Source organism: Porites lutea, chromosome 7 (genome assembly GCF_958299795.1).
Source record: "Porites lutea chromosome 7, jaPorLute2.1, whole genome shotgun sequence".
Lineage (NCBI taxonomy): Eukaryota > Metazoa > Cnidaria > Anthozoa > Scleractinia > Poritidae > Porites > Porites lutea.
The window spans coordinates 4,429,880-4,443,235 of NC_133207.1; the positions used below are offsets into that span (position 1 = coordinate 4,429,880).

Here is a 13,356-nt window from a genome sequence, read left to right on the forward strand (position 1 = left end):
AGGACACTATGTGATCAGTGTCATGACATACTAAGGCCTTCAAACATGGCTGCCTCTGAAGTTGAAGAAGTTTCTAAGCGGTTAATTCAAGCCGTGGAAACGGCGTTGGATCCTTCGACTGCTCAGCAACAGAGAGTTAAAGCTTATGAGGTGAGCTTTAAGTGATCTCCAGAAATGATGCTGAATATCGATGTTCAAAGAAGATGCACATTTCCAAGAATAACACTTCTTGCCCATGCATTGATTCCCGCTCTCAGCTTGTAGTACGTTTTGTTTTTCCAGACCATGGAATGTTACCCCAGAGAACTGTTTCTTTCAAATGTCTCACTATCCAAGTGCATATCCGTGCATAACTAATGAAAAGACAAAAGGCAAATTCCCTTGGGAACATCGCGTGATCTGAATTGGGAAAATAAAACCTACAAGCTAAAAATGTCTATTATCTGTGTTTGACATAACCTAATTATTTAGAGTGCGTTTTATTGGGAAGATAACTGACGAGTCTACTGTGGGAAAGGATTGATCAGTCCATTTTGATGTACCATGATCCAAGTGATCTCAGATGACTGATCCTGATCCAGATGATTCATCCCCAAAGAAATGCACACTCAGTAAATGAGTTAAGATTAGCAATAAAAAGATCGACATGTCGACATCTACAACCATTAAACGATGTTCATGTTTGTCACACAAAGCTTGTCATGGTGTCTCCGTTGCAAGTAACTTGGTTTTTTGGTTGATTTCTTTTAACCTAGGTTGTTTAGTTTTAACCTACAACCCTGGACAAATTATGTTGAGACAAATCGCGAAAATGCCTATTTTTTCCTGTCATCCTGGCAAAAATTGAAATCATCACCAAATGAATGCCTGATTTCCCACCTCTCCTTATCCAAAGTTGTTTAGGGTAGCATGGCAATTATACACGTTGGTTTTAGACCAAGACAACTTTGAATAGGGTTAGGTGAAGGGGCTTACTTTTTCTGTTTAGAGGAGACGGTATTGGGGTGCAAAAGTTAGAAAAAATATGTAACTGTCTCAGCAGTTTTGTTCAGGGTTGTAGGTCAGTATGGTTTGACTCCTGTGTCTGGCCAGCCCAATCCCATCGTAATGAGAATTTAACGTTTAAGCGAAACTAACAATTCAGATAAGTCAAATCCTATATATTATGCACAAAGGAGATGGTTGTGCAGCGAAACCTCTTGGAAAAAGCCATTTTATTGCCAAAATGTTTGGTCAGGCAATGATCCAGCCGGCCAGTTCTGACTTTTGGAAAGCGCCCTTAGTCTTGATTGATAGTCTGTAAGAGTGGAAATGCTCCATTTGAGAAATGTGTGAAACTTGGTTCAGGGTGCAAAGAAAATTATTTTTACAGCTTGCCATTCGGGCAAGCTGAAGTTAGCATTTACTAGCCCAGACATCATTTCAACTAGCCCCAAAAACTTTTTGACTAGCAGAATTGATTTCACAGTTCTTCTGTTATTGAATTCCTCATAAAACATCACTTGTCTGTCGGGCAAGTTAAAAACAGAATTCACCAGCCCGATAGCAAAATCCACTAGCCCTGGGCTATCGGGCACTACTTTCTTTGCACGCTGTTGGTTCCAACTAAAACTAGACACCTTTGAAGTTGGTTGCAAGATATGGATATAGCTGTAACTATTAATTTTGTTTTTGCCAAATTATCTATTGTTGTCCTTACATCAAATTAGAACACTTTGACTCCTTTTGTTTGATATATTAAAGAAGAAGGAGAATTCAAACACCAGAAAGCTCAGAAAAATTTTCTGAGCTCCAGGAGAGAACCAAACTCATGACCCTCCGAGTTGTAGTTCGGATGCTCTAACCACTGATATGATATTCTTATGTCTGATTTCTACAGTTCATTGAGCAGTTCAAGGCAGGTTCTCCACTATGCGTCCCTGTGGCACTTGCTTTGTATGATCAGCAGAATGCTGCTGTAATCCGTCACACAGGACTTCAACTCCTGGAGCACACTGTCAAGTAATGTTTATAAGTCCTTTTTAAGTTAAAGCTGTGTTTTAAATGAGCAAGTTTATCTGAAAAGTACATGTTTTCGTGGTTTACATGCTCACTAATCTAATTTTCCAAACATAGATTCAACTGGAATTTAATGAGTCCAGATGAACAAGCAGAACTGAAGAAAATGTCTTTACGTCTACTGGCACAGGTTAGCTGAAGCATCAACACCTACAATTGTACAGATTTTGTGTTTCTGGCAGTACCAGTCAGGGAGTTAATTTCCCTTCCAAGTTCCATGATGAGTGATGAACATTAGTTTTCTCCCAACAACATTAATACATTTTCAAGAGAAATAGGTTATGAGAATGGATGAAATGATCACCAGAGTGAAAATGCTTTGATCTAAAAAGGTTGATCAAATTCTCTTTGCTGATTCTTCAAGGACAGTGTTCGTACATGTTTATAACTTATCACAGGAAAAAATAACGCATTCCCAATATTGGATGTTTTAGGGTATTTAAAGAATACCCAGAAAAATCCCAAATTTGGCAAAGTGAGACAGGTTCCAACCAGGGAATTGAACTTGGTTGGGACTTATCTCACTCTTCCAAATTTGGGATTTTTGTGGGTATTCTTCAAATACCCTAAAATATCCAAAAATGGGAATCTGTTATTTTTTCCTGTGTATAACGTTAGTGTCCATGTTTTTGTTTCCCTAGGGAAGTGGTAATTTGCCAGATGAGCCCGCTCACATCAAAGAGCAGTTGTCGCGAATCATCGTGGAAATAGCAAAGAGAGAATGGCCACAGAAATGGGACTCATTACTTCCAGACCTGAATAGCATATGTGGATTAGGGGTAAGGTCTGTTTAACAATTATTCCTCGAGTCCGAATGGGCTCTGAGTCAATAGCCCATGAGGCCGAAGGCTGAATGGGCTATTGACTCAGAGGCCATCGGGGCAAGAGGAATAATTGTTTTAGTAAAATCCAACTTGTTGGTCAAAAATATCAAGAATAAAAAAATTTTAGCTAATTAAAGACAGACATTTATCCTTTTTTGCCACCGAAAAGCTGGTGCTTTACACTACTAGTGGGCTACAACATACAGCCTAGTAGTAGCTCAACCAATCAGAACACAGCATTGATAACAGACCACTAGTTGGATTTTACTAATATGTATTAGCTGTTAATAGACCAGTGAATGAGCTTGTTTTAGCAGTTTGGTTGATCTTGATGATTGCGACCAGCAATTATCTGTGAGATTACTCTGCCATATGGAGAAAAAATGAGAAAGGACTGGAGAGGGCAGGGATCCACTCAAGCTCTACAATTTAGGAAGGTGTCCATCTTACAAAAGTGTTCATTACAGTTACATGTAAGCCAAGTCAAGTGTCCCCCAGATTTCCTAATATGAAATCAATTCATTATTTGAAAATTGAATCCGTTAGTGTGATAACATCAGAATAATTTTTTCATTTTTGCATTATGTAATGAAAAGTTATTCACATGGGAGGAAGTTAAAATTTCTATCAGCTCAGCTTTTCTTAAACTTGAACTTCAAATTAAAGTCTTTATTTGGACTTTATCTATTCAAAGTTTGAAATAGTTTGCAAACTAACTTAATAAGTGGGAAGTTTTGGTGTGAAATTCTGTGCTCATTATGCATGACTGAGTTTCTGACAACTTAATAATAATTATAGTAGCAACAACTAGCAGATTTAGTTCTCAAACATTCAGTTCATTGATGAAATCTATAAGGGTATAGTTGATGTGGCTTTTCTATGTTACAGGTCAAAATGAAATTCAGGTTAAAATTTTTTAACCTAAGTTGATTCTCAAATGAATTAGGGCTAGAAGTCAAAGGAAATTGAGAATCAACCTACCAACTGTAGGTTAAAAAAATTTAACGCGAATTTAAATTGACCTGTACATACAACATCTATGACAGATGGTTGTTTGTATACTTTATTTTTTGGCAGGATGTTCAAACTGAAACAGTGCTTATGATCCTATTGCGGCTTGCTGAAGACGTGATTTCATTGGACAGCCACCTACAGTCCAACAGAAAGAAACAGATTACCCAGGAGTTAAACACACAGGCACAAGGACTGTTTAACTTTTTCATTGAAACACTGCAGATTAATACAACTAAATATAGAACTTTAAAGGTATAGAGTAACAGTAGTAATAAACCTGTTACTTGTTTTTAGGGTTTACCTTGGTGTAAAAACCTGTGAAGTTTTTCTTTGTTTTCTAGCTATTATTTTCCTTGTCTCTATTGTGTGGTCAAGATTCTCAGTGGCTTCTTTGTATTCATTGTTTTATGTCACTCGTGAGTTTCACAGGTTTTTACACCAAGGATGAGCGTGTTTTTATCATACATAACCTTCCATGATTTCCTAGTCCTAGTTATGGCAAGATTATTTGTCATTTTGACTTTAAAATCAGTGGATGAAAATAATTTGTTAAGAAAAGGTTAAAGGCTTGTTTATAGTGGAAAGTGCAATAGCTTATCCAGCTCGTCTACAGGTACTCCACTTAGAGAATTAGAGACAAGATATTCAAATATAATACGACAGGATTAAAAACCCTTACTGGCAGGTGGCAACCAGTTGGCTTTTACAAGCATGGCCGAGGGTTTGAATTTGAATAACTGAGAGCAAATCTGGCAAGTGGCCAGAGCACGACTTAATCCGAGGGCCACCTTATTGTGAGTCAGATGCACTGACCACTCGGCCATGCTGCCTCTTCAGTGTCACCATTCAAATGAATCCTTTGGCAGAACATTTGCTTCAGAAGCATTTATTTCCTGCAATTTTTCTGTCTTTGGCCATTATTACATTTACATGTAAGAGTGAAAAGGGTAACTTACAGAAATATAGGTTGCAGTGCTACAATGTAAGAGATGTGGAATTTTATTGAAACATCAAAAAGGAACAACTCTTTGTGAATTTTACAAACTATTTTTAGGCTATGCCTTGAAGTTGTGTACTCAGTAAAGGAAAGTTTAAGATACAAAATTGCTGTAACCGTACTGTAACCCCTGAACAACTATATTCCTATGTCTTGCAAATTATCTGTCATCATGTTCAAGTAGAGAGGTTACTGTGTGCTCATCACTTTTTTCACTAATCAAACTAGAGTTATTCAAATCCTTAATGAAAAATTGTGAACAGCATCCGCTCCCCCAACCCAATGTTAATACTAACTTCTCAGTAAGGGCAAAATGTAGGGTCTGGAGAGGGGTGGGTCAGTGGACAGGATCCTAGAAGCTTAAGTTGATGTTATGCCAAATCATGAATTTTACTCAAGCTGTTTCCTGTTACATACATGTCGTCAATTTTATTTTCCATGCAATGCCTTTTGAGAACCCTTTTCACTACCTTTCATTGCACTAACAATTGTCCAGTGTCATGCATCTGTTTCCAAGGGATCTTTCCATTACATTTCTGTTGGACTAAAAATTTCTGTTACCAATCTTCCAGTGAAACGTCACCTTTACACCGATCCAAAGCTTTTTGTGCAGTTGTCTATTCCTTTAAGACAGATCAAAAAAGAATTTTTATAATACTTTAATAATACTTTCATAATACTTATTATTCTCCTTTACTTTTTGTCTGTATTGCAGGCTTCAGTTCATCTGCGTCTAGCAGAACAGACACTACTCACACTAACAGGATACCTAGACTGGGTGAAGTTTTCAGTACTTTACACACAGAACTGTATCATTCTTCAAATGCTGTGCCTGCTACTGGAGGAAGATGCACTCAAAATAAGAGCTGCTGACTGCCTGCTTATGATTGTCAGCAGAAAGGTGAGTATAAGATTCTGGGAAACTAGCTGTCCACCCATCCCTTCCCTAAACCAACATGAGCTCAAAATTTTGCGTTTGGGAGGGGTAGGTGGATTCTGGAACTGCCCACCTAGTCTTCTCCTTTTTAAGCCAATATTGACACTTACTTCTCATTAAGGACAAAATGTTGGTTTAGGGGAGGAGTACAAGTGTAGGTTGATTCTAGGAACTGCCCACTTACCCATCCCCTAAAGGTCAATGTGAACACTTTCTTCTATTAAACATAGGGCAAAATGTTGATTTAGGGGAGGGGTTGGTGGATTCTATGTCTGCCCACCTACTCTTCCCTTAACCCAATGTTCAAACAAACGTACTACTCACTTTGGGCAAAATGTTGAGTTCATAGGGGAGGGGTAGGTGAAAAATGTCCCACAATCCATTACTGATCTCATTGGGCTTCAAAACTTACAAGTCCCAATTTCATAATCAAACTTTTCATGACATGAGTCATTTATTGAACAAATAAGCACTACAACATGAGACGTCTGTGAAGAGCAAGCCCTAAGTGTGATCAGCATCAAACTTCTCCCTGTTATATCAATGTATTATGTAACAGAGGGGTCAAGAGAATTCAGGACATGATCATATAAATTGAATTTAATTCATATTGATGCTTCAAAAACTTCTGCCAACTATTTTTGTATGGGAGATGTATAGAGGCAGCAAAAGAAAATTAAGTTTTAATCATTATGATATTAGGTGGTAAATATGTGTTTTGATGTTATAAGCAAGCCCAGATCCATGAAAGAATGTGACCATTTTCTGAAAATGTGAGAACCCATCAGGTATGCTTCTAGACGGGGTGGGTCATGCATTCAATAAGGACCAGTCAAACTAGTAAAAGTGTCGTTTCCCTCTGACTGTTTATTGTAAACAGTAACAGCTAACTGGTATAGAATTGTTTAATGTGAATATTCTCAATAAAAAATTGGTTCTAGGGAAAGTCAAGTGAAAGGACACCATTGCTAAAACTGTTCAGTGAGGATGCCATGAGCATCATGCTGTCTGCTGCCCAGTAAGTGTATTGATTCAGAGATATCATTATTTACAATAATATATGTTATTAAAAAGGTGTTGAAACATAGGCAAAAAGCATTCACACTTCTAGATAGATTATAGCATTTTATTTTGAATTTGAAATGTATCCCCGAAATACATGTAATTCATAATACTAGAAGTAACCATATTAAGATATTCAGTCAATCAGTCTGTTGATTGATTGATTCATTTGTCAGTTGGTCATTTGTCAGTCAGTCAGTCAGTCAGTCAATCAATCAATCAAACAATGAATCAATCAATCAATCATTCATTCAAGAAAACAAAGAAAATGACTACCGTGATTGAAGATTTGAAGTGCGACTCAGACTTTTAGAAGAATGAAACATTTGCCTTGATTGTTCCTACAGTTACTGAGCTGTTGATAAGTATAATACAAAGACGTGGAAAAGTGTGTTGTCTGATGTTCAGTCATCTTAACTTGGCAACAAAAAAAAATTAATCTCACGTTAAGCAAAAGAAAGTTTCCAACCTGCATAGTTTTCCCACATTGCCACAGAATCATGATTCTATGACATCATTAAATAATTTTTTCTTAATGTAATTTTTTAGGAGATCAGTTACTGCAGAATTTGATGAAAGACAGTATCTTTTCTTGAAAAGATTGTGTCAGGTTTTGGTGACCTTAGGTGAAGCACAGCTCTTCCATTTGTGGGTAAGGTGATTCAACACAAGTTGTTCTGTGGAAGTTTGTAGATTATTTATAAGGATTACAGTCACTGTATTGGAATTTTGTTTTGAATGCTGTTGGTTAAAAGTCATTGAAATACCAATGGTACTGTAATGTGTCTTCAGGGCTCTTACAGTAGATCAAACATGTTGGTCCAATATTATCTGGAACATGTTGCTCTAACATCATCCACGGCGTTGGTCTCACGTCAATCAACATGTTGCTAAATATTGCAAGATAAGAGATGATGCGTCATTCATAAGGAGTCACTGTTTATGTTGATTTTCTACTAATGTCTAATCTTTAGAATGCTACTTATCCAAATGAGAAACCTCCAAACTTCAAACAATATTTGGAAGCACTTTTAGCATTTGCAAAGCATGAAAGCTTGGTAAGTTATTACAAGTTAATGGGTTACTTTCGTGTTTGGACCCTCAATCTGAGATCTTCCTTTTATTTCTTGCTCTGGCCAGTGGTTAAAAGTGTCAATTTAGTATACCTCCAGTCTGTAATCAGTAAATTGCTCTGTCATATACTCAGTAGACAGAAAAAACGGGCTTAATCAGATGATTTCTAGAATGTGCTTTTAGTTTCTGCTCAAAGTTTCGTATCAAGTGTTGCACAAGCTAATAATTTGTGACAACTGAATTATTTGTCACCTATCAGTTTTATACCAGAAATGAAATAATAGCAAAGGTAAAAGCATTCTCAAATGAAGTGAGATTTGATTACAAGCTATTATTGAATAATAGAAGTTTTAATTCTTCTTTAGTCTGGGGATAGAGAAAACAGTCCAGATAATCAAGTAGCCAGGTTAACCGAGGACTGGATTATCAAGGCTTAATTAACTGCACATACATGAATAATATAATAATTGTTACTTGCAATGACTCCTGTTTTTTTATTTGATTTTTTTTCTTGACGTTACTTTCTTTCAGACAATATCTCATCTAACAAATACAGTGTGGCTTGCATTCCTAAGAAATCCTATTATAGCCAGGGACGAAACATATACATCAATATTTCCAGCACTCTTGGAAATTTCAAAAGCTAAGCTTTTTAAGGTATCAATCATTTTTTAAACTTCATACAATTACCTTGCTCCTCTAAGCCAACAAAGTTAGTAGTGCAAATTTTTGTGTGTGGCTTGGTTGTGGGAGTTTTCTGCTTAAGGCAGGTGAAAATTGGAGTGGTTTTTTATGTCAGGGACTGAAAATATGAGTCCACATTCGGGAGGTGTCTGTTGGCGTAGGCTTGACTCATCTGTACATTATGAAATGAATTGTGATTAAATGTTGTTTTAGTGTACATGTGGAGTACCCTCTGTCTTCTTGCTGATTTAAACATTTCTCATTAAGTTTTATCATGATATAAATTGCTCAAATACTATTTGCAATTAAAATTTAGAAAAGGCAAGGAGGAATTGAAGAATTTTCCAATTTTCTAATTTTGTTTAGGTCAATCACCCGGAAGATAGCGACTCACCTGGGAGTATTTTTAACAAAGAGGACTTCAACAGCATGAGGGAATTCACTTCAGTTAATGGACGTAAGAATGGATCCTTTATATTTTGGCTGGAAACGTACATAAGAACATATATTTCTATGTTGTAGTTACTATTTCCAAGTTTATCTGTTTTACTTCAAGAAGTGCGAACTTTTAAACCAGGCTGTATCCTGTCAGCATTGAAAATGAAAACGGTTGATTAAAATCAAAGAGGTGCCAGGCCAACACGTGAATTGCTCATAATTATCAGGCAGGGATTTACATTTACCCCATGTTCGCCGAGCATTAAAATTAGAATTTCCATGCCACACAGATAATATCTGAAAAACGATCAGGCTAAAAAATTTCAAAAACACCAGTTGCGGTCCGTCTTAACATTAAGTTTTCAGTTTTAGCAATCCGTGCCTTGTGTTTGCTGATTTGGTGACCGATTTTTAGTGAATAAATTTGGTAACATTTCATGATGCACTTACGTCTAATAAATACACTCTCGGGGTGACGCCAAGGCACAGTTGTTCAAAGGCCGATTAGCGCTTAACCCAGGGTTAAATTTAACCCGGGTTTCTTTTTCTTGTGTTTTAAAGCATTTTGTCGGATAATTTTCTCTGCTATTTTTAGAGCTTCCAATCATCAAGTTGTAGACTAAAAGAATTAAACCTGAAATACGTTTTAAGCTTTCGAATCTGAATTCAAATCCCTCACTAACCCTGGGTTATCTTAACCCAGCTTTGAACAACTCGGCCCAGGTGAATATATCACATACTTCCTCGTTCCAGGTAAATAACCCTTACTTATTTTTTGGTAACATGGTCATGTTTCAGAGGTCAGAGGCGAAGTCATGGACATTGTTCGTCAGCTAACTCTAGTCTATCCTGTTGAGACCTTCGTATTTGGGGCTGGTTGGTTGTTACAAAGAGCCACTCACATGCCTGCCTTAGATGCTAAGAGTAAGTGTAATGGGTTAAAGTCAAATCTGTATAAAAATGCATAAAAGGCGAAGACGTTTGCAATGAAGTACCAGTTTTAAAGTGTGACTGCATGCTGAATACTGAATGTTTTATTACGTAGATGTAATAAAAGATACCTGCGTGCTACAATCCCGGTCATAATTGTTGAAATGCTTGCGAGCTTTTCCTTCCCTTTCCTTTCAATGTTGATTTGGAAGACGTTTATGCCCAAGCAAACGCGTGAAACCAACATTGTGGGAAGGGGAAGGAAGTAATAAGTGTATTTATGAACGACTAAGTTTATCTTGTGTTTTCCGGAAGTGTTTCAACAAATTATGACAGGAATTGTAGGTCTGCCAGGCTTTAAATTTGGATTGAGCCAGTTATGACAGCAACATAAGAATATGAACAGGGCTTGATTTTTGTGTTTTAATACGTGCTGTTTTTAGTCAGTGTTCGTGAAACAGAACAAGCCATACAGGAGTGGGATGGACTGACTCGGTACCTGGATGCTGTAATGTCCAGATTTCTTAAAGTGGAAAATCACAAGGCAAGGTTACATTAATGTATTCCCTACACGTAGAAGATATTTTTATGCTACCATTGTAGGTATTTTCGCATACATTACTGTTACATAGCACTACTTTCAGATGTGAATTTTAATCAACCGTCATTTTCAAGACACCAACAAACTAGTAATATAAACAACACCAAGGCTTTGTGCTGTTTAATCAAAGTTGCAATAAATGCAATCATCTAGAATTTCGAACTACCTTTCCATTCAGAAAGATCAAATTAGTGTTGCCATTAACAGTCCAACGCAAATGTTCAGATTAATAAGAAAGGTCACAGTACAAATGACCAATGAAGCTCAATGATGACCACATCAATTTTTTGGAAGGCAGGAGAAATTGAGAGAGATGATAATGAAAGGTAGAGAAGACATGAAGCTATAAGTGTGTGTGTCTCAACTTTCGTAACTTCTTATTGACAGGAAATCATTCAAAGCCAAGTAACATTTCAAGGTTCATCAGTAGGATTTATTGCATTGGCCAGGAAATGCATTCAGGCTGTCTTGGAAGTTGATTCAAAGGTAGGTCATATCCAGCTTGAAGTCAAGTATATTACCTTGTTAAGTGTAATTGCCACTCCTGCAGCAAGGTGCCTCCCGTAACAACTCATTCAAATGGTGATACTCTGACATCAGTATTCTCATCTTGGCGTATTTGAAAAACGAGCCAAGCGCGCCTTGAGTTTCGCTATAAGCCAGCTTGAACAGCAAGTAACCAAGGAAAATTCTGCAGGGAGCTAATAGCGTCTGACCTTCTGCAAAGATTTATCTTTCCTTTCTATGGTATCTTTTCATGTTTTTGTTACCAGTTCAGTTTACCACTCTGGTTCTGCTTCTTTCGTTTTTTTTAACGTTTCTGATTTTTCCTTCGGCGGTGAACGAAAGCTAATGAAAGCTACACTTTTTTCAGATCTCAGATATCCTTGCAAGTGTAACAGATGCCATTCAAGCTTTTTATCCTTTTCTACAACACAACAAAGACTTGATTATGGATGTCTTAAGAAAGGTAGCACGCAGTTAACTTCATTTGCGTATTTTTTTGGTTTAAAGTAACATGACATCATACTTTATAAAGAGTTGCGAAAAGTAGGCGGAAGTGAAGTTGGACATATCTTACGCTAATAAAAGGAAGGAGTTACACCAGAGAGTTTGGTAGCGTTATTTGGCAGAAGACACTATCTATCGTCGATGTTTAGTGTCCTGTGCAGGTTTTAGAGCAGTTTGGCCTTTTCATTACCTTAAGTATTTTCCGAAAAGCCTGTGAAATAGTACCATTATAGAGGCTGTACATAGGTGCAAGATCGTTGCAAGTAAAAGGGAGACTGAGTGAGTTGTTGGCTGTTGGGCTAGAGGAACAGATCGGAGAAGTGACCGTTTTAATCGCTGAACCTCGCTGGCCTTAAAAGAAGGTTCAACCTAAAGAATGAAATTGCAAAGAAGGAAGAGAACTACCATCCCTAAGCTATGTTGAACTGTATCATTTCGATTGAAGACCTCCAGCGAAATTTTAAAAATCAGAGAGATCCCATATAGTAACTGTTGCCCGTAAATATATATACATATCCACTGCCATGAGTGGATTCTATGGTGTATTCATTGTCTTGGGCAAGGTGGCTCCCTTTCTTAGATATGAAAGGTGGATATTGGCTTGCAAACTTGAAAGCAAATGTCCAGGACAAGCTGCATTTTCTGCTGGAAAGGTGCCGGGCACTAATGAGTAACACCGCTTTTAGTCTGTGTAATGCTCCAAATACCTTTCAATATCTAATTTAATCTGCATGTGCACGTTTGACCCTAGAAACCGCCCTTTTTCGCATGTTCACAAAGGTGAAATAACGTTTTGTGCCGTAGACTAAAGTCTACCTTTGCCTCTCCATCTGTCAACGAACATTTTGGACCTTCTACCAGTCAATGATTTTGGAAAAAATTGTTTGCCGTATTGCAAATGACACTGAGAATGATCCCTACCTGATCAGTCATATTAAGTGGCTTCTTATGTCTTGGTGAAAAGGTTTCTGAACTGTTGCAGCGTGCCTTGTAACCTTTACTCTGGTGAAAGACGTAAAGTTGGAACTTCACTGAGCTAGATAACGTTCGGAGGGTCCAACTGGATAGCATGGTTAAGACACAAAAGAGCCCTCAAGGGAAGAGGATAAAAGCATAGACCTCATTGTTATTACTTTTGTGTATGTCTTGTTTTTTTCAGGTGTTTACAGTAGTTTTGTTTAACACAACTGGAAACCCTAAGGTATTAGCCTGACGAAAGTCATAATTTTCCGTTTTTACTTTATCACTACATTTTCCTTCTGTGGGTCACTTTTTCTCTCTTTTTGATTCTGTTAATTACACAAGTGCTGTTTGGTGAAATGATGATTGGTTGATGTGTCATGTGCAGATAGACATGGGTGTACCGAAATCCGAATTGAAAAGATTGTTTTTATGCATTCGATGTATTTCAAGACCCAATGTAATCTGATTATCACCTTTTTATGTGGACAATTCTTAAGTCCTCGACCTGTTTATAACTGACATTGATAACGTGTGACTGCTGTATTTTTATAGTCGTACTAGTGATCTTCCTTTTGTCTCTTCAGGGTCCTTGGAGTCTTGATGTTCTTCATGCTCGCCGCCATGCATGTAGCGCAGTTGTGAAACTTTGTAAAGAATTTGGAGGATTGCTTGTGGTAGGCGTTTTTCATCATGGAGTAAGGGACCTGACCATTTTCCTGTGGTATCATATATGACAATGGGTTGCCCGTTTCTTTGCTCCATA

The 13,356-nt window shown here is 37.4% G+C and overlaps 1 protein-coding gene across 1 annotated transcript in view; it reads left to right on the forward strand.

Moving 5' to 3' along the window:
- Positions 1-45: 45 nt before the first annotated feature.
- The window catches only part of LOC140943528 (exportin-5-like), a 27,692-nt gene continuing 14,381 nt past the window's right edge, over positions 46-13,356 (forward strand). The window contains exons 1-17 of the mRNA XM_073392614.1: positions 46-150; positions 1,880-2,001; positions 2,116-2,188; positions 2,700-2,837; positions 3,960-4,148; positions 5,609-5,794; positions 6,772-6,848; positions 7,442-7,544; positions 7,867-7,950; positions 8,498-8,623; positions 9,017-9,107; positions 9,887-10,012; positions 10,462-10,562; positions 11,007-11,105; positions 11,494-11,589; positions 12,790-12,831; positions 13,178-13,267. Coding sequence (XP_073248715.1) covers positions 46-150; positions 1,880-2,001; positions 2,116-2,188; positions 2,700-2,837; positions 3,960-4,148; positions 5,609-5,794; positions 6,772-6,848; positions 7,442-7,544; positions 7,867-7,950; positions 8,498-8,623; positions 9,017-9,107; positions 9,887-10,012; positions 10,462-10,562; positions 11,007-11,105; positions 11,494-11,589; positions 12,790-12,831; positions 13,178-13,267 — 1,848 coding nt within the window. The remainder of the gene's footprint in view (positions 151-1,879; positions 2,002-2,115; positions 2,189-2,699; positions 2,838-3,959; positions 4,149-5,608; positions 5,795-6,771; positions 6,849-7,441; positions 7,545-7,866; positions 7,951-8,497; positions 8,624-9,016; positions 9,108-9,886; positions 10,013-10,461; positions 10,563-11,006; positions 11,106-11,493; positions 11,590-12,789; positions 12,832-13,177; positions 13,268-13,356) is intronic.